A 26099-nucleotide genomic window follows, 5' to 3' on the forward strand; every position below is an offset into this window, starting at 1 on the left:
GGAAATTGCAAGGGGTGGTGATACGGACGCAACGCCACGATGACGCGGGTTTAGAAATTTCATCCATGCATCATCTAGTGTCCGACGAACTTCGACGTCGTCGGCACATCATCAGCAGTCTGACCACGCCTCATGCCACGCAGGTGACCAATCAGAATGACATCGTCCACGCATTCGTCGAACACTACCGTCGTACTTATAGTAAAGAAGGTGCTGATACTGCAGCAGATGACTCCATTTTGCATTACGTCACGCGCACCCTCCCCCACACGGAAGCGGATGCTTTGACAGTGGTGGTCACGCGAGACGAAGTCGACAACGCAATCGACAAGGGTGCAATCAACAGATCGCTCGACATTGACGGCTTACCAATTGAGTTTTACACTGCCTTCCGGGACCTCATGGCACCGCGGTGGACGACTATGTATCAAGAACTGATGACACCTTACCAAGCAATCCCACTCGCCTTTGCTGAGAGCATCGTCATTCCGGTCCACAAACCTGCCTGTGGTTCGATGGTCATGAGTCACAGACCACTCACCCTACTCAGTGCCGACTATAAGATTTTCGCTCGCTTACTGGCAATGCCGCTCCGAACAATACTCCCTCATATCCTCTTCCCGGAGCAAACGACGCCTGGGGGACAGTTTAACATACAGACTGCCACGGGGGAATGCCGCGACTTAATTGCGATGGCGGCAGCCTGAAGACTCCGCGCAACGGTTGTCGCCATAGACTTCGATAGCGCCTTCGATAAAGCGCGCAATCGTTTCCTGTTTTCGGTGGCGGCCCGAATGGGCATCCCCCCTGTGTTCCTCGACATCCTCCGGCGTCTTTATAACAGTGCCAGTTCACGTGCTCAAGTCAATGGACGTGTAGCAGGGCCAGTACCCATCTGCCGTTCCATACGGCAAGGGTGTCCCCTCTCTACCCTCCAACATGCCATTGCCCTTGAGCCCCTCATTGGAAGCTTGACAACCAAGCACTCTGGCCTCACCCTACGCCAACACACTTTTCGCTGTCGGGCAAATGCTGATGACCTCTTCCTCCTCATTCGCTCCAGCTCTGAGATTCGAGCAGTCCTCGAATTGATTACCCGTTATGGGGCTGTCGCTGGCAGTACCATGAATGTCGCCAAATCTTCTGCAATGCACATTGGACGAAGCCTCCATGACGGTGAAGTGGCACCGCTGCTGCTTCTGAGGACTTCCCGGTACCTGGGCATTACCTTCACCCCCACGGTCTCACACACAGCGGCTACGACTTTCCGTCGCCTGTTACACGTCATCCACAACGACGTCCTCTAGAACCTCTTGCGCCGCCAGGACACACTTCAACCTGTTGAGTTTCTTAATCTTTATGTGGCATCAAAATTGGTCCTCATCGCGCACGTTCTCCCTCTGCCTACTGCAGTTGGGCGCAACCTTCAGGCGGCTGTTGGCTATTATCTCATGACTGGTGCCATGTTCAAAGTCCGTTACGAGAGACTTACCCTGCCCCCACGGGATGGTGGCCTCGGGCTCGTCAATGTCCGTATGCGAGCTGCAGCGTTGTGTATGAGTTACATGAGAAAACAGTGAACCGGCTGGGGCACATCTCTAACACGCAGCTTGCTTGAGATCCTCCTGCCTGCTTCCACCTCACCACGGTATCTGTCTGCCATATCATGCCTCATCTGTCTCATATTTCGACCTTTCTCGTCGACTACAGTTACATACATACCAGTCTCCCAGATACGCGCCCCCCAGGACTAAGGATTTGTACAGCCTGCTACTGAGCTGTGTTCCCCGGAATATTATGGAGACCAAACATCCGTCCACCAGTGGTCCTCCCTACGAACGTCCGGGCACTGTGGCATCACATAGTCAACAGGAAATTAGCCAGGATACAGGGACTACACAACATTGTCTCTTCAGATTCCCCTCTTTGTCTACTTTTTCAAGCAAGTGGACACTGGTGACCATCGTCTGACATGAGCCTCTTCGCAAGATGTCTGGCGCTTCGTGCAGAAAATCATTGCCTGCTATCTCCGAGTGCCACCAGACACAATCACTACTGTTTCTATACCCGGAAAAAAACATTTTCCCGCAGCCAAATCTAATGCTGTTACGTGGCTCAAAGGGTGGGCGGTGGCTTACCTCTTTCATGAAGGACTTAAATCCCGCCTCGATTTCTGGACTTATTTACGAACAGCCCATGCAGCTCTCGAAAACCCGCCACGTTACCGAACATTATTTGCTAACTATCTTCGAAGAGTCTTTGTTAGACCTCCACTAAGTTGGGGGGGGGGGGGGGGGGGTGCCTGGCCCAGAGGCCAAACGGTGTCTGAGTTTACGCCGACTATGATCGATTCTACCTCTGACCTCCACGGATGGGAGAGCGTGTTGCAGATTGCGAGGATTTTTTTTTCTTTTTTCTTTTCCTTTTTCTTCTCTTTTTCTTTACCCAGCATTTATATTTTTGTTTCTCTGTCATCGATGTGTCCCTCATATGATAATAGTGAATATTACAAAAACACAATGCAAATAAACAAACAACAACAACGCCTTCCATTTCTGTTGATTCCTGTGTCTCCCACTTACCTATGCCCTACAAGCTCGGTGGTGGGGAGGGGCACTGTGGCTAGGCCTCGGGTTTCGACCCCTGCCCACTTTGCCCCCGAGCCCCCACGGGTCCACTATCCCTTTTAAGAAAAAGAAAAGAAAAAAGAGGTCAGCGCGAAAGAATGTCAGTTCTAAGGGCCCTGGTTCGATTCCTGGCTGGGTCGGAGACTTACTCCGCTCAGGGACTGGGTGTTGTATTGTCCTAATCATCATCATTTCATCCCCATCGACGCTTAAGTCACCGAAATGGCGTCAAATCGAAAGACTTGCATCCGGCGAACGGTCTACCAGACGGGAGGCCCTAGTCACACGACATTCACATTTTACCAGTATTTGTCATGTTTGTGTGTTCCATAGGTGGTTAACTGTTCCTTAGTAGTAGTGTTTTTGGTCGGATGTGTTTCCACCTACGTCTGTGAGCGTAGCTACCCAGGTTAGGGACGAAAAAGTTGTTTTAATGTTTCGTTTTCTTGTACAGTCGTATAACAAGTTTATGGAATATCTCCGTGAGAGTTTCAAAGCGGTATTCTCTGTGAAGGTCTGCATTGCTTGGGTATTGTGGAGCGTTGCTTATGATACGTAACACCTTGTTCTGTATGATCTGCAGGCGCCGCAGGCGTGTTGGAGCTGCACATCCCCAAACTGGAGCTGCGTACATCATAAGTTGTCTAATTTTTAAAAAATGGTTCAAATGGCTCTGAGCATTATGGGACTTAACATCTGAGGTCATCAGTCCCTTAGAACTCAGAACTACTTAAACCTAACTAACCTAAGGACATGACACACATCCATGCCCAAGGCAGGATTCGAACCTGCGACCGTAGCAATCGCGCGGTCCCGGACTAAAGCGCCTAGAGCTGCTCGGCCACCACGGCCGGTTAAGTTGTCTAATTAGGGCTGTGTACCTCGCAGTACAACAAAGTACACAATACAGTACTCCCCGTCTCCTTTTAAACTGGTGAGTCCGCCTACCATACTACCTAGTAGTGAATTCAGCATTAGATAATGTATGTCATAGTGATAATAATGCAAGTCCAATAAAGGACACAGCTTGTTTCAGATATAAAACACACAGATCTAATTTATTACAGCATGCTTGTTATAATGATGGTCTACATAGACGTCTATACTACCCCGGCAACTTTAAAATGTACGACAAACGATATCTTTAAACTACGCAGGGTGGGCGAGAGGTTCTAAGCGCTTCAGTCCGGAACCACGCGACTGCTACGGTCGCTGGTTCGAATCCTGCATCGGGCATGCGTGTGTGATGTCTTTAGGTTAGTTAGGTTTAATTAGTTCTAATTATAGGGGACTGTTGACCTCGGATGTTAAGTCGCATAGTGCTTAGAGCCATTTGAACCATTTGGTGGGCTAGAAGTCTCCGTACCATCTAGTATCCAATGATAATTGATTTGATTTGTTTCAGCACAAGTACTTACTTACATATTAAGTGTCCATTGCATCGGTATGCTCCCCGTCATGCTGCAAACCCTTTTCCATAGCCTCCACATTCTTCTTGACATATTTTTGAGCATGTTCGGCACTATAGTCCGAAATGACTTCTCAACAGAATTGCACAGTTCTTCGTATATAACTTAACGAAGTGCACACACATGAGCCTTAGCGATTCCCTATAACCAGTTGTCAGGTGTGGTGCGGTCATGACTTATGGTGGCCATATCAAGGGAGTTGCTGTTGCAGACTAACTTCCACTTACCCATCGTTCATTTACGAACTTGCGCACTGCGTGGGTGTAGTGAGAAGGCACCCCGTTTTTCCTCAACCATATGCGTTTTGTGAGGCCCCTTACCTTCAGCTGAGGCACTGACCGTGTTTGTAGCACGTGTAAATAACTAGCGTTATTGACATTCCCTTCAAAAAAGAACCGTCCAGTCAGATGTTGCTATAACATCGCTACCCATACCATTATGTGAGGCGAGTACGTTCTAACTCGACTGTGCCTGAACGCACTCTTTGGTCCAGACGACAATTTTTCTAGAACGTGAGCTGAGAAAAATGGCACATTCATCTGAAAACTTAAACTTGGCACGAATCACTGCGTTTGGAAATTCACTTAAAAAAGCACGGCATACTAAAAGGCGTTCATTACGTTCTGAAGGCGATAACTCCTTTACGAACTTTGGTCGAAAATGTCTGACTTAAGGTCCTTTACATGTCGCCCCATACTGCTGTCCTCGGTATACCAAGTTCCGAAACACTTTTACGCGTCGACTTCGTAGGCGATTGTTCAATCGAAGCAGAGATTCCGGCACATATTTCTTCTCGTGTCTTCTTCGTTCCCCTTCGAGGCCTGTCTTTCACACAGTCAGAAGCAAAAGCATGTCTTTCCAAATCCGTTGCCTCATTATATTTTTCCTAAAATGCTCCTATAAGCTGTCTCATTGTCTGCCCTGTGTGTTGTTCTTGCACCCACGCGCTTGTCACTTAGCGCTCCTCAGTAGTGTAACCATGACAGCTCACATCGACCATGGCTACAAATTAAAACTCGACTGCGACTGTGAAAACAAATAAACATGAATCCCAGTAACTGATTCCAACAACTGATGAAAAGTAATATAGCTACCAACCTGTTCAGTAACAGCTGATACTTAATATGGGTTACAAGGATACGGGGACTTGTCGCCTGCCCTGAAATGGGTTAGCCAGAACTCCACCTACAAAATTTCAGACGTTGCTCTGGAATACACTCTAAGCTGCCATGAGATTCTCACGGTCTCCGACGGCTCGTTACAGAATTACTGCATTTCGATTGGTTTCTTGCCCCAGTGAGCTTGGTATCGGCATTGCACTGAAAACAGTGCACGTCAGTTCCATTCACGGAGGAAGTGTCAACTTCGTGATGCCTAAAGTGAGTGATACGTAGGCAGCTAGAGAATATTTATCTGTTTTGTTTCGACAACCGCTTTCTGTAACTTTGCAATTGTGACTCCCAAAAATGGTTTCTTTACACTCTCTGCTTTTAAACAATCCCAGGTTTATCCGCATTCTTGTTTTCTCTATACGTTTAAGATCTATTACACCGGTTTCATAAACATTGCATATGTTTGAGCATCATCTTAATGCAGGTCGCAGAAGTGTTTTATGATCAGTCTCTACTGCCAGTAAAAACTGTCAGCACAGATATTCTCCATGGTATTGGTTGTATGATTTCAGATTAGTGAGGAACAGGCCCTATAATTTCTACATGCCATTTTTTCTTTTTTTAGAGAAAATTTTTAAGATCAAAGATATAGTCACAGTTCGCATCGCATATGCGACCAATATTCTTGACAGGTCATTAGTAGTCTGTAGACGAGGACGAGCAACGCAAGGAAAACTGAAACTACCTCAAACTGGAACATGCGCTCCTGTGCTGCCAGCGTCTCCTCCCGGTCGTCCAGAGGTTCGTACCAGTTAGTGCTCAGTGTGATGCCGACCCTGCCTGCAAAAAACAAGAAACAGGACAGGTACAGTATACGATACCGAAATCAAACAGTAGCCGGAAGGGGGCTAGTCTGTGACTTTACTGGTATAAGCCTTAGTTCTCTATTTAAAAAGTTTTGCTTGGTATATACCTCGTGACTATGTATCCTCAAGTTCTCATTCGTGCATCCACTATCCACAATACGAAACTCTTGTAGAATTTCATACTTGTTACTGCCTACTTTTTCCGCTTCTGTCAATAACTGAATTGACTTAAGTGTGGCATTGAACGATTTTTAACTGAATTTCCTTATGAATCTTCACGCATTGCTAAATTTGCACACTTTCATGGTAGGTCAGAAACGGTAATCCAGTATGACTGGTCTGAACGTTGACACAGACCGTTCCGCGACCGAATGCGCATAATATTTTGATAATTCGTAACGATCTGGGGTACTTTGTCTTACTAAAACAGTTATGTTATCTCGATAACCTGAAATTCATTTTTGTTAGTACATTTATTACGAATTAGCGTTCCTTCTTTCATTTATATCTTATATTTACGTGTTGTGTTCAACACACTAATGAGTATTAATATAGTCTTCCACATGATTGAAAACAGTATGACAAAGTTGGGATGGATTGTCAATTTCATACCTTTGCATAGTATGTTGGTAGCACTTCGTCGCCTAGCCTGTTATGCTGTGTAGCAGACTTTAAAGCTGTGCGGATCAGCATAACGAAAAGGCGAGGGGTCTCGCTCGTTTTCTCCACGACTGTACATACTTTGTAGCGTCACGTGTCCACAATGTCACCAGTGGCATGCAATCACACTAGCGTAATCATTGTCAGTTTATGTCTCATTTAGCAGTTGCTATGCTATGCATTTATTATTGAAGTTAAAATCTCCTGGGTTGCTGGGAAGCGTCATGTTTCTTCTAAACGATCGATGATTGGACCTGTCTGCTGGCATCTTCTTTAGGATCTTGTGGTGTCCACATTTGACTGCGTGTTAAGTCAACAGTGAAAACTACAACCTTAAGAAGATCGGAGTAGAGTTGTTTGAAAGTCGATCATTTGGAAGAAATACGATGCGACCGAACAACCGAGAAGACGTTAACTTAAGGGAGAATGGCTTCAAAAGCTTGCACACCTTCATGTTTACTATTGTTAGCAAGTTTATTTTACGTATATTAAAGATTAAGAAACTTCAACTTTAAAATCTGTAAAACATTGTTTGCTACCCTTACGGCGAAGATTTTTATCCTTAATATACTAAAAATTATGACATCTTGCTCGTCTCAAAGGTTGAAAAATTCAACAAACAGATTATTAACTGCTGTATGACGTTTTCTTTTCAGTTAAATCTTCACAGCACAACAAATACAGTATGTACCTAAAACTAACATGAGAAGGAGAGATAGTCGCTAGTCGGACAGTAAATAGTGTGACAGAGTGTGGGTGACAAAGGCATCATCGTTACTAAAGTAGCTGTGTGACAAAGTCGAAAAACCAAATTGATGACTTCTGTACATTATTGTCCAGGTTAATGTGAACGTATATGCACAAAATGTGTAAGAGAGACCAAAGTAACAGTTTTATGCGATGGAAATGCATTCCGCGTAAATGGGGCGACGTTAGTGATTGCTTCCAGGGTACAAGTATCCTAGAAAGCAGACGTAGAAGCCCTGCAGTCGTCTAACTAATTTGACTCACATCTCGAGGACTACGACGTTTGCACATTGATCGAGCCTTTGTAAGGCATCGTTCAACGCCCATAACTTTGAAAAGTCAGAATGCTCTCGCTCAACAAAATTTACGAATAGCTTCATTTTCATTTTTGAATCTAATTATATATTAATAGATTGAATGAATCTTAATTTTGTAGTAAATGCGCTTTAACATTAACTAAGTTCAATGGTCGAGCAATAACCCTTAGGCCCAGTATTCACGTTTTACGTCTTGAAATATGTGTTACAGTTATTTTACATGAGCTTATTTCAAAATATATCAATTAAAAATTCTTCCTAGTTTTGTATATACAGTGATATATTTTGCCGTTTGAAATTTTTCTCTGATTTGGATGATTGAATGTCACACGTTTCCGTGCTATGAACGGGCACACACAATTTATGACTCGTGTTGTTTCTATCTATTTTTGTAATGATGTTTTAATACCTCTTTTGTGGTATGTTCTCTTACAGTGTATATTTTAATAATTTTATTAGTGAAATTTAGACGCGCGGAGTGGCCGCGCGGTTTAAGGCGTCATGTCACGGACTGCGCGGCCCCTCCCGCCGGAGGTTTAGTCCTCCCTCGGGCATGGGTGTGTGTGTGAGTGTGTGTCTTGTACTTAGCAAAGGTTAAGTTAGTTTAAGTAGTGTATAAGTCTAGGGATTTACACACGTTTGAACATCAGTGAAATTGGCGAATATTTGTGTTACGTTTAATAAGTCAGATGGGCTGTAGCATCCACCATTAGAAGTCTGTGCTCTTGCCAATTAGAAAACGGCCAGTTAATTTTAATTGGAGGAAGTTTCAAACATTGCGGAAAGTTTTGATATGACAGACTGTATCAGAAACTTCAGTTCTGACTTCAGTTCTGTAGGATTGTAGCCTCCGAAAGTCTTAGTTGAACCCATTTGATTTGCTCCTTCAGACATGTTACTGCGGTTCCTGTGGGTTTATGTGGAGAAAGTGCTTAGGTCGTCTAAGCACATTATATTTTTTAAGCTCGCTTCTTGGTAGAGGACGTGACTTTCAATAGTAAAAGCGACGTAATGAAAGTGACACAGGGGCAGGTTTTTCCACTTCTAAAATGATTCATATTAGTTTATTAGCTATTTAGTGTGAATATTAAGGCTTGTTTTTGTAAACAATGCCGAAATTAAGTACATTTATTACATATGGTCTTACAGTGACTCGATCTTCTAGGAGGTATCCATTGTCACAAAAACTGGGGTATCCTCATTTCGTTACAAACTGACAAGGTATTAGAATTAGATATGAGTAATAGATTTCTCCATAAAATCATCAACACTACTGAAGAAAGCCAGCCGGAGTGGCCGAGCGGTTCTAGGCGCTACAGTCTGGAAGCGCGCGACCGCTACGGTCGCAGGTTCGAATCCTGCCTCGGGAATGGATGTGTGTGATGTCCTTACGTTAGTTAGGTTTAAGTAGTTCTAAGTTCTAGGGGACTGATGACCTTAGAAGTTAAGTCCCATAGTGCTCAGAGCCATACTGATGAAAACAGAAACACATTTCTTTATTACATACACTAAATAAATGGTAGGTTGGATAATATATTAGTGGCTTATCGTCGTTATGATATGCCCCCCGATAACCTGTTCAGATTAAAGCTGTCTCCAGATTTGGGTCCGTAAAGTACGTTTTTAGGTGTGCTTTGATCCTGCATGTTCCATTACTTCTTTGCTACATCCTTTGTTGTGACTAGAAACCCATCAACGAATTTCCTTAGTTCTAATAGAACCCATTCACCTCACTGAATATCGAGGCCAACCTCTATTTAGTTTTCATTGCAGTGGACCATCCTTTACACAAGACTGTTCCGTGATATTTAATTTTTGAAAGATTTTCGTGATAAAAATCCACATGTTACTGCCTTAATCGAAACTATTCACGTACTGCGTAAAGTAACCTCCACCACAGACTTCAGATTTGGACATAAAGTAGATCTAATGATGTTTTCTTTTTTCCACTCATATGATAATAACTTTCTCCAGACTTTTTAAAACTTACCTTGTACTTCTTGCTAGCTGGCTATATTTAAGTGGGTTTCAGTGCAAAGTCTGGACTCACCGTCGCACTTCGTATTAACTTTCTGAAATCTACTCTTCGTGACAATACTTTCGACTGTGAGCATTAGTACTGTGTTCAGTAGCCGTTCTATTTTAAATTTAAACCTTGCATACGTCTGTGCTCGCTTTGAGAACTGTCATGTCCGCTGCAAAGTTGGCCCCTATTTCACTTGAGAATGATTTTTAAGGCCGAAACTGGCCAATCGTGCGAAACGAATTACGTTTTAATTGAATAGAAGTTTAAACCGTTACAGTGTCCTTAAGTGAATTTTGTTAACGAGACATCTGGCGATTGACAACGTCAGGAGAAAGACACGCATTGCCAACAAAAAAGATTTGAACTTTTCAAACATCACGTCCTCGAGAGATACCGTGAGAAGGAGTAATCAGGTAATCAGGGCACGATTAAAGTCTAGTTCAAAATGTGTACTTGATGATTCACGATGTTTAAAGATTCTAATAAACAGTCAAGCAAGGAGACGCAATTGCGTCTGAAAAAAAATGGCCTCGAGCACTATGGGACTTAACATCTGAGGTCAGCAGTCCCCTAGACTTAGAACTACTTAAACCTAACTAACCTATGGACATCACACACACCGATGCCCGAGGCAGGATTCGAACCGGCGACCGTAGCAGGTGCGCGATTCCGGACTAAAGCGCCTAGAACCGCTCGGTCAAAGCTACCAGCAGACTGCGTCGCTCTAGGTTTCATCTCGTCTAGTCTAAAATTTCGGGAATACAACCCTCAAATTGTTATTAACGTCATATACCGTCGTAACTGTAATTCATCAGTAAACTGGTTTTATTGCCTTAACGTTTCCTATTGTTTCTGGTGTTGCTACTTTGTATCGTCGTCTTGATATTCCCTCTTTGAATCCAGCAGTGAACTTTGTAGGTCGATCTAACATAGATTTGTTACCTTAACTGTTCGGACCATGTCATTTTCACTGCGGTATAATTATGACTGCCACCCCAGTTGCTCCATGTTCCATGTTCCATATGTTTGTGGTCCTGTTCGTCCCAGTAATTAACGACAAGCATCTCTCCATTTGTCACTTAGTGACATTCAGTTCTTCAATGGTTTCCTTAGGTCATTTCTCACTGTCATAATTCAAAAATGGTTCAAATGGCTCTGAGCACTATGGGACTTAACATCTATGGTCATCAGTCCCCTAGAACTTAGAACTACTTAAACTTAACTAACCTAAGGACAGCACACAACACCCAGTCATCACAAGGCAGAGAAAATCCCTGGCCCCGCCGGGAATCGAACCCGGGAACCCGAGCGCGGGAAGCGAGAACGCTACCGCACGACCACGAGCTGCGGACGTCATAATTCAGAACTCGTAATAAGCACTTAAAGTCAATTATCCTTTTCAGAAACGTCAGAAGCTTAACAATGAAACGGAGAAGAAAAGAGAAACTGAGTCTATTCCATTTTGCTCTTCGTCGAGTACGTGTCACCCAGTGTCCTATACAGAAATAAACGTCACCTTGCTCTGCATTATTTCGTTTTAATCTGTTGATTACAGATTACTTGCAACATTACGCAGCTGATTTTCAAGCCTAGTAAGTTGTGCTCTTCATTACTGAAGTCTGTTTGCACTAGCGGAAAGTACTAGAATATTATTTATGCTAACGATTGTGAGCAGTCACCAAATACATGAAGTACTGCGAATCTGCGACTCCCACCTCCCTTCCGCTAAAAAGCTGTGATCTTTTTTAACAACAGCTAGTAGACAGTTCGGTGAATAAGGTTGTCTGATTTTCATTCATATGTAGGAGAATTGATAGTAATAATAATAATAATAATAATAATAATAATAATAATAATAATAATCGTTTAGTGTAGCTCAATGCCCTCATGTATAGCTCTCAGTTGGAAGCGATTTCTGCAACTATGACCGTTATCCAGCTGCGGAAAGGGGACCTACAGAAAGTGGAATCAGCGCCAATTATGGTTTCTCCATCATGGAGAGGTGAATACTGTTGCGTACGACTTTGTACACTACGGTAAGGTGAGGTTGGCTGCAGAGTGGTATGGCAACTCTTGTCGTAGGAAAGCTGGAAGGAGCAGAAATAATCAGAGATTAAGCTAAGACAGTAAGCAAGCTTGCAAAGACTCATAACAAATATGCTGCGAGAAATAAGTGCAGGTATTACAACAGCAACACCTACAAGGCTCTCTGAAGTAAGTGCGAACAGTGCTGTCGTAGGAAACAGGCTCCAAGTGCAGGTGGGCTGAGAGACTGCCGCCGGCCGTCCTATATTACGCCGGATGAGGGTGCTTCTACTCCACAGCCACTGGAGGCGTGGCGCAGTGGTGCGCACCACTGGTCCTCCAGACGCGCGTCACCGCCATTCACGTCTTATGGAAAATTACAACGCCGTTGCCTACCTTATGACGCCTGGTTTGTGGTATCGATACCTAATTCCACAAATACTAGTTTAGAGTCAGAGTAAGAGAAAATCGTTGTCCGTCCACCAGGCTGAAGAAGAAAGCGATAGAAAAAGCAACGCGGAGAACTTATCTCAAGATACCGTTTCTTCAAATTATGCTTATATTGCATCACCAACATTAACATCGCCTTAACACTTTCTTCTCGGTGATCAAAGTGATCGAGACTGCACTGATGCGTAGTTTCTGCAGTATATTGAAAGGTGGCTACACTGAGCCACTGCGCCAGAGATTGCGCCAAAGAGTATTATTCAGCCGCCTCCACAGTGCGTGGGGAGAACTCGTGGTAGGCAGTGCTTGTTAAGAACTCGTAGCGGAGAGTGTTGTTGAGATGTGCTAGTAGGCAGTGCTTGCTGAGATGTGATATTGGAGAGTTCTGGTTGAGATGTGGTAGTAGCGAGTCGGTGTGGAGAGATTGTAATGTTTAGAGTGCTTTTCATCAATATAAACGAAGGTAAAAAAAAAAAATTTCTTTTCTCTCTTATTATTTCAGTATCCTAAATAATGCGTCATTACAGGTTCAGTCAACAAAGCATCTGGCGTGTGTTCTTGTATTAGAGTGTAATTCTGGGTTTCTTGCGCAATTATAGTATTTCTAATTTTTTTTATCACGTCAGTATAAATGATATTTAAAATTTCTTGTCTTGTTGAAGAAGAACCGTGCCAGATGTGCGTTGAGTCATACTTCCACATACAGAACAGTTATACTTGTGCTTTGGTTTCGTAGGTTTTACAGTTGCTGGGGACTTAATTAATTAATTGTGTTAACGAAATTTTCATTTCATTCTTTGTTGTCGTTCTATGCAGTCAGATTGCGTACAATTACCAGTCAGGGCCAACCGTTTACGAGACAGCGTAATCGGACAGACAGCCACCAAAATTAAAAATTATTTTCATATTTAAATAATTAAGCCCCCATGCACGTGGCGACCGCTGCTTCGGATCGTCCCTTGGAATCTTCTGATTGTAAAAATAGTAGACAGTAGTATTGTTGTAGTAATTTGTAGTTAGTAATTGTAGTCTATTTTGCATGTGTAGATTCTTCTAATGGTATTTTCCAAAATTTAAATTTGTTGTCTTGTCTATGGGTTTGACAATTTAGTGCAATTATTTCAATGGTTCGTTAATCGTGTTTGAGGGAAACATTTCGTGTGAATGGTATTGCTGGAGATAAGGAGTCATTGTGTGTAATTTTTGTACAGTGACGAGTTTTGTAAATGATTACGCGATCGATGAAAAAGGCGAAAATGATGAATAGTGAGAATGACGAAATTGTTGACATGGCGAACTCGCCAACACAGGACAACAGTATCATGAATAATGGTGTTGAAAACAATTTAATAAGTCGGGAAGATAGTCCGGAACCATTTCAAAATTTTTCTCAATCAGAAAATTCACAGAATACGAGATTAACGATAGAAGATTCTGAAATAGTATCGAACACAGATAGCCTTACAGCTATGACGAAGGAAGTAAGTTTTGCGGGAAATGTTAGGGGCGAAAAGAATTCTGAACCATTTAATATGGAGCAGTTGATGGGTGCAATATTAAATTTGGGATCTCGGTTAGACTCACAAATGGGAACAATGAAAACAGAGATGGGAACAATGGAAACACGGTTTAGATCTGAATTAAAAACACAGATGGGAACAATGGAAACACGGTTAGACTCACTGGGATCACAAATAGGAACAATTAAAACCGAGATGGGAACTTTGGGATCTGAATTAAAAACTGATATGGGAACAATGGAAACACGGTTGGACTCACAAATAGGAACAATCAGAACTGAGATGGGAACACTGGAAACACGGTTAGACTCACGAATAGGGACATGTTTCAAAAATATGAAAGATGAATTAAAGAAAGAAATCAGAGAAGAAGTACAACCGATTTTGAATTCTCACAATCATAGATTAATTGCAGTAGAGATTAGACAAAGGGAACAGGATAGAGAACAGGAAGAAAGAGATCGCGTGATAGTACAAAAATTTTCAGAGTTAAATTTACAACGTGCACACGATAAGAAAGAAATATTTGAGAGAATCGAGGAATCCGTACCAAATGACAGAATAAATAATCTAACACAACAATATGAACAGTTAACTACCAAATGTGTCAATACTGAAACCCGAGTCGCGACACTTACGGAAGACGTAATTAACAGAAAGAAAAAAAATAGATGATTTAGCGGAAGGAGTTGAGGAGATATCAAATAAATTAACAAATCTTAGTTTACATGGGGACAGAGATTCGGATGATACAGCTCCATTACCATTCGCAGAAACCGAAGAGTACCAGAACATAAATAAACATGTTGAAAATCAGGGAAAATTTAATGAAAGCGTCAAAAGGGAATTTGAGGCATTACGAAAGCAAGTCAAACAGATCGAAGGCGAAATTGTAGGAAAAGACAGCAAAAGAAATTTGGAATCACAGATAGCAGAGGGGTTTGAAGAAAATAATTTGTTTCATTTACGGGATGCAACAAGAGAGCGCCAGGCGCGCGAACTTGACAATAATCGACTTTGGGACTGGGACAGACGCGGTAGGTCTTTGTCGCCACGAGGAGAAAACTTTGACTATAAACTCTTTTTGACTGTTCGGAAATTTAAGATCTTCCGCAATTCTAAGAATGACATACATCCATGTTCATGGTTAGATCAATTTATGTACGCACTCCCACCAAATTGGCCACTAAGTCACAAACTGGAATTTATGTGTGGATATTTAGAAAACGAACCGGCGACGCGGATGCGCGCACTCATTAGAGATTGTAATAATCTAAACGATTTTTATCATGCATTTCTATCGGCATATTGGTCCGAAAACACGCAAGACAGAGTCAAACATAGTCTGATTATGCAGCGTAATTTTAAACAGTCTGAGTTCCGCACGCCAGCAGAATATTTTGAAGACATGATTCGAAAGAATCAGTTCCTTTCCAACCCTTACAGCCCGACTGAATTAATTCGCATTTGTTTAACTAAGCTGCCACAATCCATAAGACAAATTGCTTTAGCTGGAAGATCTAAAGACGACATCGAGACCTTTAAGACTTTGTTGCAGGAACTTGAGTATGACAACGACGACGGGACTTCTTGTAACTTTTTCAGTAACAGTAATTACAATAGATTTTCAGAGAAAAGAGATAGTGATCGGAACGGGCGTTATATGGGTAATTTTGAGAATGACAGACGTAACAGACAGGACAATAGATACCAGCCTTATGACAATAACAGACGTTCTAACAGAAATTACACAGACAATTATAACAACGGTAATTCGTACCGGAATGATTAATCATATGGAAACAGTAATCGGTATCATCAAGACAGAAATTATTCATACAGTAATAGAAATTCTTTCTACAGAAATAACCAGGGTAGTAGATACAACAATAATTTCAGAAGTGACAGTAGAAATTATACAAGGAGTGGTCATGCAGACAGACAGGAAAACAGAAATTTTAATAACAGACACAACCAAGAATTTGCATCTAACAGACAGGAGGGACCTAATTGGCATCCTCCACGTGACAGAACTTCAGAGAGACAAGTGCAAATCGTAGAAATTGATCCGCGAAATGACGCGAATAATCAAAGACCTGACGCAAACAATCGACAATGACTTGCAGCTTCGGCTTCTGGCAGCAATATAGACGGTTCAGAAAGTAATGACACTACGACTTTACACTACGTACGCTTGGAAGACATGAGAGACATTTTGCTATACGAAAAGGAAAATAATGTAGACGCGGTTTTACATCCTGTTATTGAAGTATGTGTGGGTAAGAATAAGTTCACTGCAGTTTTAGATTCTGGGAGCCCATTGAATGTCAATAGTGAATCAGTTTTTCGTATATGTGTAAGAAGTATTGCTTGTCCTGTGTTACCTGTTTCTAAATCTACAATTCGAGGCGCTATTTCTGGAAAAAGTGTGGAAGTTAAACAACAGACCAACTTAAATTTCATTTGTCAAGGATACGAATTTTCTGCTAATTTTATTATTGTTCCATTACTCAGTACACAAATTATATTAGGTATGGAGTTTCTTAACGCACATAAGGCAATTTTGAACTTTAAAGAAGGAAGTGTGAATTTGACTGTTGCCGGAATGCCGAAATGTTTGAAATTTTTCGAGTGTTTAACAAGATCTGAGTCAGATACAAAATGTTTAAGGTTTCTTACTTCTGATGTTTTCGTTGAGCATTATGACGACAATGTGTTTATTTATGACGCGATGGATGATATAATTAATAGCGAAGAATGAATTAATGAAAAGGTTAAGAAAGCTGAAGTGCCAGATAACGTTGCAAGAGAAGAGCTGCACCACATTTTGACTTCACATGCTACAGTATTTAGTCATCACACAGGAACTATACAAGGCTTACAATATTTATTTAAAGTAAAAGAACACACACCATTTCGGGGGAAAACGTACGCTATTCCTTTGGCTTACAGAGGCAAGGTTAAGAATGAACTTCAATACATGTTAGATCAGGGCATTATTGAGCCAGCAGTCAGTCCTTATACCAGCCCATTACACGTTGTTCTTAAAAAGGATTGGTCAATTCGTTTGGTTCTGGATTCCAGACAGATAAATAATATCATCATTCCTGAAACTGACCACCCACAAAATTTAGATGAACTTCTTCAACATTTCCATGGAATTAAAGTTTTATCCACGATTGATATGCGTGCAAGTTTTTGGCAAATAGAACTCCACCCTGATTGTAGAAAATATACTGCCTTTTTAGCCTTTGGTAACTGTTACCAGTTTCGGAAATTACCGTTTGGACTTACTGTATCTTAAGAGCATTCATTCGTAGCTTAAATGAAATTTTACCTGTTTATCTTCGTGACAATAAATGTTGAAGACATTCTTATTGCTAAACATTCTTGGAGTGAGCACAACAAAATTTTGGATTCATTATTACGTATTTTTGCAAGAGTTGTCATTACAGTGAACTTGGAAAAATCTGAATTTGGTCGTTCTCAGGTGAAATTTCTCGGTCACATTATTTCTACAGAAGGTATTCTTCCTCATCCAGACAAACTAGACGCTATTCGTAATTATGCTGTTCCTACCACAAAACGTGAGGTTCGTAGTTTCCTTGGTGTCTGTAATTTTCTTAGACGCTTTGTTAAATTGGACGATTTGGCCACACCTCGTTTATGTGAACTATCTGGAAAGAATTCTAATTGGTGTTGGGATGAGGAAGCTCAATCAGAATTTGAACAGCTTCGTGATGCTTTAGTTGCTGCTCCACTTCTTTCACATCCGGATTTATCTAGAGATTTTTGTTTGGCGACGGACTCATCATACAAAGGCCTAGGTGCACATTTATTTCAAGAGATAGAAGAAAACGGCGTTGTAGTACAGAAGACTATTGCATTTGGAAGTCGTGTCCTCTCTAAATCAGAAAAGAATTATTCGGTTACGGAACTTGAAGCTTTGGCTGTTGTTTGGGCTTTCACAAAATTTCGTACATTTTTGTTTGGCAGGCATACTAAGGTTTACACCGATCATCGAGCTCTGGAATTTCTTATGTCAACAAAATTAACTCACGGCAGATTGTCACGATGGGCGTTGTACCTTCAGGAATTTGATTTTAGTATTGTTTACATACAGGGTTCTTCAAATATTGTTGCTGATGCCTTATCACGTGCACCTATGGGTTTGAAACAAAGTGCTGAAGAGGACTGCATAGAAAACAATTATTGTTTGATGTATATTCAAGGTCTTGCGTTTGAGAACTTTATTTCGTCTTCGCTCCAGGACATCGCTAAGGAGCAAAATAAGGATCCAATCTGGAAGGACATTAAGGAGAAGTGGAGGAGAAAGGAAAGCGTAGCGATTAGACAGCATTATTTAGTCCGCAATGACATCCTTTTTAAACGAAAATCGGTCGACAACTCTGTTTGGTTAGTTTGTATTCCTGATGAGTGGGTTAATAAGCTGATTTGGTATACGCATTTCAGTTATGCACACTTTGGTCCCAGAAAATGCTTTCATAAATTACGAGAAAATTGCTGCTTCAGTAATATGGAAAAACGTATTCGATCTGTTCTGGCCAAATGCAAATTATGTCAAAAGGCTAAGCCGCCAACAATTTCTCACAGAGCGCTGATGTTTCCTATCATTCCAGCGAAATTAAAGGACACGGCTGCAGTCGATTTGTTCGGTCTAGTGGTTCGTTCTACTAATGGTTTTGCGTACATTTTCATAGCAGTGGAATTGACATCAAAATATGTGTGTTTTACACCTTCACGCAAAGCAACAGCTCGTTCAGTATCTAACGCTTTCATCAAACATTTTCTTAAAGAAGTGGGTCATGTTGATAAGGTTATATCAGATAATGGATCACAGTTTCGTTCTAAAATTTGGCTTCGTACTCTACGGCGTCGTAAAATTAAACCAATTTTCATTTCACTTTTTCACCCGCAATCTAACGCTTCAGAGAGATGGATGAAGGAAATCAATAAATTGTGTCGTCTTTATTGTCATCAGAATCACAGAACTTGGGATCAGTACCTTCATATTTTTCAAAACATTCTGAATGAACTTCCTAATTACTCAACTTCTTTACCGCCTATACTGATATTAAAAAGCAAAGCACCGACAAATCGCATATCTGAAATCGTTCCTTTTCCACCTTCACGGAAACTGCGGCATTCTGAAGTTGTGAACCTGGCTCTGCAAAATATTGCATCTGTGGCTGCTAGAAGAGAGAAATCAGCTAAGCGTCCTGGTCGTTTAAAAACTTTTTCAGTTGGCCAAAAGGTGTTAATTCAGTCACATCGTTTGTCGCACAAAGGAAAAGGCTTGTGTCGCAAATTTTTTCTGCTTTATAACGGTCCATATAGAATTCGCAAAATTATTCATGATAACACTGTCGAAGTAGAAGCTCTTAAATCCCGACGCTCTAAGGGAATACATCATATATCAAATGTTAAAATTTTTGTGGAATGACATACTTTTGAGACATCAACAGTTATACATAAACATGCAGAGAATACAAGGATACCGCGCTGTGTTTTGGCGGTGGCACATACTCAAAGCAACAGTCAAGTCTGCGCGCCGCACAAGGCAGTCGTTGACCGCAAACAATTGCTTCCTACGTCACGCGCCTACAGCTGATCGAGCACTCAGTGCGAATGCACTGACAGCCGTAAACAAATACACAGTCTAATTTCTCCGACTAAATTCAGTATAAAGCTATAGTGACTTGATGAATTATGTTATTAACATTCAGTATTTTTCAGGATACGGTTGTATAAGATATTTAAGAACTTCAGGTAAATTCTGTGTGCCTCCGACGTTAAGAGGACTTGCTATCGAGAAAATTTCAGAAAGAATGTAATTTCGAAGAAGAAACTAATAAACTAAAAAAGGTAACTATTACTTGAGTTTATTTTTTTTCAGGTAACATATTTCCACTTAGGTACGTACTTTAGACGTAATTTGCTGCTCGCAATTTCGTGATTCATACCTTGTGCTAATTTCATGTTCTATGAATTTACTTGTGAAGCGACGTGCTTGCGTACGTTAACTGATTTTTGTCAATGTTTTATTAATGAACAGGGTTGTTATTTGTATATATTATGCATCGCTTGGCTGCACTGCTTTTTCACTGATGTCATATTTCTTTAATTATGTGCCTGCTGTGCTTATTTATTTAATTTATAATTGTCACCTGATTAATTGTGCTGACTGTGATTATGTATGTAAGTTATACTTTGTGATTTATCTGCTTGCGCCTTCATGTTTACTTATTAAGATGACATATGAACATTTATTTGCTAATGCTGGTATGATGCTAATGACCCTTTTATTACGTAAGATATATGTTTGCTGTTTAGCGTATGGATTGCATATTTACACATTTCTGTTTGTTGTCATAATTACTCTTTAATTTGGTATATAGAAATGCTGATATACTGTGTACGAACAGAGAGTTTAGGTCACACTATTGTATTAATTATAGATTGTTTGCATGGCAGAGCCTCGTTGTAAGAATTGTGCTGCATCCACTTGTTGACATTCTGTTCACTACTGGTATATTTACTCGCTATTGCTTGTTTTGCTTACGCTCAGTGCCTTATATTTTTAAGATAAGAAAATGAACTGCTATAATTCGACGAACGACATTAGTACAAGAAACTTCATAGAAGTCACATGAGCTGAGGTTTTATGGAAGCTGTATAAATTTATGCTAATAGGAAGGAAGCTAACGACATGACATACCATTACTAGGTTTAGACCATTAACAATTATTACACGGCATTCTTCGTGAGCAATTGAAATAGGAAGTGACACTTGACACAAGAAATACTCCATATGTTTGCTTCTGTTTGCCATGATTCTTGAAGTGGTGTACACACTGTGAAATATTATGATCATTCACACTCCGTAATCGTACTTAATTACTGAGAGTTATTCGAACTAAGTCTGTTAGAGGTCATGTATGCATTTCTTTGTTTATAATTCATAATGAGTAGAAGATTTGGGTCAGATGGATTACACAGAGGTTGTGTGTTGACAGTGTGTCTTCGGATTGTATGGGATGATGAGGTTTGCATTAGGATTTTATCTGTACTTGTTCGAGGAGACAGACTAGAGGAAAGAGTTGTTATGGAAGTGAAATGATATTGGTAATAAGGTTTACATGTATCGACACATTGAAGAGGTATTATTGAGATTGTGTGAAGTTGATGATTATTGGAGTTTTTGTGGACAGGAGGTAAGGTAAATGATATTGATGATAAGATTTATATGTATCGACGTAAGAGGTATTATTGAAATATTGAGATTATGTGATGCTGATGATTATTGGAGTTTTGGTGTATAAGAGGTAAAGTAAGTGAGGAGAATATTTTTTTTTGTTGGTCTATATGGAACAAGGTGGATGAAGATAGCAGACTAGAACACTAAGGTGGAAGGAAGATTGTCTACACACACTTTGTTAAATCACTAAGCAGTATATACTTTTTTTTTGGAGAGAGGAAGTAATTGCATGTCTTGGCTCACTGACAGTTGTTCAGCAACCGTACATTTTGATCTAGCTTGGCAAACATTGGTCTTGACATGATGACTATGACGTTGACTTAACTATTATTGATTGTTATACATTGCTGACACTACTACTTGATACACATGATGAACATCAAATTTTGACAGAATTACATTTAAACAGTTAACACTATTCAATTACACAGTAGTACTTAATGTGGATGAAAGATGAGTGAGTGTGTTTCGTGTGTTTTCCTTTCCTAATCCTACCCACCTATCTCCAAAATATTATTTTATTTGTTTGTAGTGGCTTGCACTGACATCCATAAATATTATAGGTTTACTGATATTTGAGTATTTGTAATAGTTAATATGACAATTATCTGACATCATTTGTGTGTTTGTTATGATTTGTATGTTTAGTGTAAAAGCATTTGTATGTGGATTCAAACTATTGTTCATGCCTGAACTGTCTGATTAGTGATGGTGTATATTATGAACTGTTACCTGCACTTTTCAACATAATGGGTGCCACTTAGGAATGATTAATTTCTGCTGATGAACTGTGTGATCAGTGATAGTAATTATTATGGACTGTTACTTGTACCTTTTCTACATGATTGGTGCCACTAGGACATGTTTAATTTCTGCTTATAAACTCTGATGAACTGTGTGATCAGTGATAGGGAATATTATGGACTGCTCTCTGGACCTGCTCATCATAGCTAGGTGCAACCGATGGACTGCTTGTACTGAAATGATGTCACTTGTTGCTGTGTGTACCTACTCAACATTGCTGGGTGCAACTGATGGAACTGCTTCTACTGAAATGATGTCAGTTGTTGGTGTCTGCACCTGTTCAACATTGCTGGGTGCCACTAATGGAACTGCTTCTGCTGAGAAATGTGACCTGTTGCTGTGTGCACCTGTTCAACATTGCTGGGTGCCACTGATGGACTGCTTGTACTGAAATAATGTCACTTGTTGGTGTCTGCACCTACTCAACATTGCTGGGTGCCACTGATGGATTGCTTCTACTGAACTAATGTCACTTGTTGGTGTGTGTACCTGTTCAACATTGCTGGGTGCCACAGATGGAACTCCTTCTACTGAAATGATGTCACTTGTTGCTGTCTGCACCTGTTCAACACTACTGGGTGCGACTGTTAGAACTGTTTCTACTGAAATGATGTTACTTCTTGCTGTTTGCACCTGCTCAACCTTGCTGGGTGCCACTGATGAACTGCTTCTACTGAAATGATGTCACTTGTTGGTGTCTGCACCTGTTCAACATTGCTGGGTGCCACTAATGGAACTGTTTCTGCTGAGAAATGTGACTTGTTGCTGTGTGTACCTCTTCAACATTGCTGGGTGCCACAGATGGAACTGCTTCTACTGAAATGATGTCACTTGTTGCTGTCTGCACCTGTTCAACACTACTGGGTGTGACTGTTAGAACTGTTTCTACTGAAATGATGTTACTTCTTGCTGTTTGCACCTGCTCAACCTTGCTGGGTGCCACTGATGAACTGCTTCTACTGAAATGATGTCACTTGTTGGTGTCTGCACCTGTTCAACATTGCTGGGTGCCACTAATGGAACTGTTTCTGCTGAGAAATGTGACTTGTTGCTGTGTGTCCTCTTCAACATTGCTGGGTGCCACAGATGGAACTGCTTCTACTGAAATGATGTCACTTGTTGATGTCTGCACCTGTTCAACACTACTGGGTGCGACTGTTAGAACTGTTTCTACTGAAATGATGTTACTTCTTGCTGTTTGCACCTGCTCAACCTTGCTGGGTGCCACTGATGAACTGCTTCTACTGAAATAATATCACTTGCTGCTGTCTGCACCTGCTCAACATTGCTGGGTGCCACTGATGGACTGCTTCTACTGAAATGATGTTGCTTCTTGCTGTCTGCACCTGTTCAACATTACTGGGTGCCACAGATGGAAGTGCTTTTACTAAAATGATGTCACTTGTTGGTGTTTGCACCTGTTGACCATTGCTGGGCTGGAATTATCAACTATCTGTTTTTTTTTAATAATTAAAGGTATTTTATGTATAAACTGATTTTTTGTGTATTGTGTAAACTATTATGTAAAGCCACATGTATGAAAGAATTTGTATTGCCTACTGTATTTTATATATTAGGTTATTGAAAGGTCAGTGCAAAGCCAAAATTTTAACTAATTATGTGATATTTAGGTATTAATATTATCTTTTATTTTTGTCCGTATTTTTGTGGACGAATTTGGTGGTATTTTCACCACCAATGCTGGCAAAAATACCATCAAATTCTGGCCTGTGGAGGAGGGGCATATGAAAGGTGGCTATACTGAGCCACTGCGCCAGAGATTGCGCCAAAGAGTATTATTCAGCCGCCTCCACAGTGCATGGGGAGAACTCGTGGTAGGCAGTGCTTGTTAAGAACTCATAGTGGAGAGTGTTGTTGAGATGTGCCAGTAGGCAGTGCTTGCTGAGATGTGATATTGGAGAGTTCTGGTTGAGATGTGGTAGTAGCGAGTCGGTGTGGAGAGATTGTAATGTTTAGAGTGCTTTTCATCAATATAAACGAAGTTAAAAAAAAAAATTCTTTCTCTCTCTCATTATTTCAGTGTCCTAAATAATGCGTCATTACAGGTTCAGTCAACAAAGCATCTGGCGTGTGTTCTTGTATTAAGGTGTAATTCTGGGTTTCTTGCGCAATTATAGTATTTCTAATTTTTTTTATCACGTCAGTATAAATGATATTCAAAATTTCTTGTCTTGTTGAAGAAGAAAAGACAAAAACGATTTCTTTTCCCATCCTTGTCCAATACGAGTTTGGGTTCTTCCTCAAAAAATTCCTATTGGATGTGAGGCGAAGCTCTAACATTCTTCAGAATCTAAACACAAACGTTTCTTCCTTCCGACCTCTTAAACAAAACATTTATTTGACCTTCACTTGACAGTCTCTTTCTGTTAGTTCTCACTGGTGAAAGACAGGGGACAGTGCGCAAATTACATCGATAGTCGAAAATATTGTGATAGTGAGAAGACGTTATTGTCTTTCACTTCACACATGCATTACGGCGAACAAAATCGTACAAACCTTAATTGCAGTGAAATTGTCCATGCAAAGTGTCATTAAGAATAACGGAAATATCAGTATACAAAGTAACTCACCCTGTCACCGAAGTTGTCAAAGAGCACCGTGGCGTACTCGAGGAAGTAGTCTGCGAGGATGGGATTCGGCCAGCCACATATGTACTGCAGAGCTTGCGGCAAGTCCCAGTGGAACATCGTCACCTGCAAGATGGAAGACGTTGGCTATGAACATCACATGTGATACATCTGCATGATGAAAATACCGAGGTCATCATTTATTTTATTTTATTCTATTCCGTAGAAAATTACGGAACAGCAAGTGAATATCACTGTGCCACAGTGACTGGAAAGAATAACATGACTGTAAGAAAAGAATTTCAAATGATGTAATTTGTCAGGGAAACTGGAAAGAAAGGATGATTTAACGTTCGGAAGTTATTTTAAGGACTACTTTAACTTCTATGAGTGGTTTTCAAAGGCTTCAGGGGAAGTCGGGAAATGAGTGAACAGGAAAATAAATGTAGACACGGGAAATTGTAAGAGATGGAGAGTGAACACCGATTTCCAATATAACTGTGGCTGAATCACTATTCAAGCAGTCGTACAATACAATGCAATATTCCAATCACTCATTAAAACAATTATTTTTAATTTTTTATTTTGGTAGCAGTGCTAAAAGTGTATTCCAGTGTGGTTATGTCTGCTCTTGGACTGTAAATAGTGAAACTGAAGCTGGCCGGAGTGGTCGTGCGGTTCTAGGCGCTACGGTCTGGAACCGAGCGACCGCTACGGTCGCAGGTTCGAATCCTGCCTCGGGCCTGGATGTGTGTGATGTCCTTAGGTTAGTTAGGTTTAATTAGTTCTAAGTTCTAGGCGACTGATGACCTCAGAAGTGCTCAGAGCCATTTGAGACATTTTAGTGAAACTGAAAATTACATTTGAAAACCTTTGTGCCTAGTTCATTCAATTACAGTTACAAGTATTTTCAATCATCTTATTATCAGTCGCACTGTACCAATTGCCTTGACAATAATGATGTAGTAATTGGAGCGCAGTTAGGGCAGTATTTCTGTGTAAGCCGATATTAATACGTTTTATTCTTTTCGTGGGGTGTCAATAATGTTAGGAGTCTTTGTTTCTAACAAACTGGACAGCATGATGAAAAGCAGTTTATGGGATACAAAATGCCCTCATAACACAGGGAATTTTCGTTTCGCTAGAGAGGAACTGACTGAAGATGCTAGTACTTTACTGGTAAGAAAAATCCCATAAAGGTTACAAAACAGTTGGGTTTGATGAAAGAAAAAAGTTTTCAATGTTGCGTAAGAAGCAATGTCAATACAGATATTCCAAATAGTAACAGCAGGCATATGAAACAATTCTGTAAACGACATCAAGAAACAATGCAATTGTATCAGTGACCTGTAGACACCTAGATTAGTTTTTAATTAATTAGAGCAGTTTTTATAACAATATTTGATACTATCATGTACATGTAAAGAAAAAGCAGAAATGTTAAGCAGAAACGTTTCTTTACATATAAGATAACATTATCATCGTTTATTTGTATGTTGATGGTGATGGAGATGTTTTTACATGTATTTCATTTTCTAAGGAATAAGGTTTCCCGTCATTATTTCCATTATAACTGCGATGCTTCATCAATAGTGACACCTTTATCAGAGTA

The 26099-nt window shown here is 40.7% G+C and overlaps 1 protein-coding gene across 1 annotated transcript in view; it reads right to left on the reverse strand.

The window, feature by feature from the left end:
* LOC126413012 (lactase-like protein) overlaps positions 1-26099 on the reverse strand; it is a 94986-nt gene that overhangs the window by 28531 nt on the left and 40356 nt on the right. Inside the window, exon 4 of the mRNA XM_050082905.1 lies at positions 24491-24613. Within this exon, the coding sequence (XP_049938862.1) occupies positions 24491-24613 (123 nt within the window). The remainder of the gene's footprint in view (positions 1-24490; positions 24614-26099) is intronic.

Source organism: Schistocerca serialis, chromosome 7 (genome assembly GCF_023864345.2).
Source record: "Schistocerca serialis cubense isolate TAMUIC-IGC-003099 chromosome 7, iqSchSeri2.2, whole genome shotgun sequence".
Lineage (NCBI taxonomy): Eukaryota > Metazoa > Arthropoda > Insecta > Orthoptera > Acrididae > Schistocerca > Schistocerca serialis.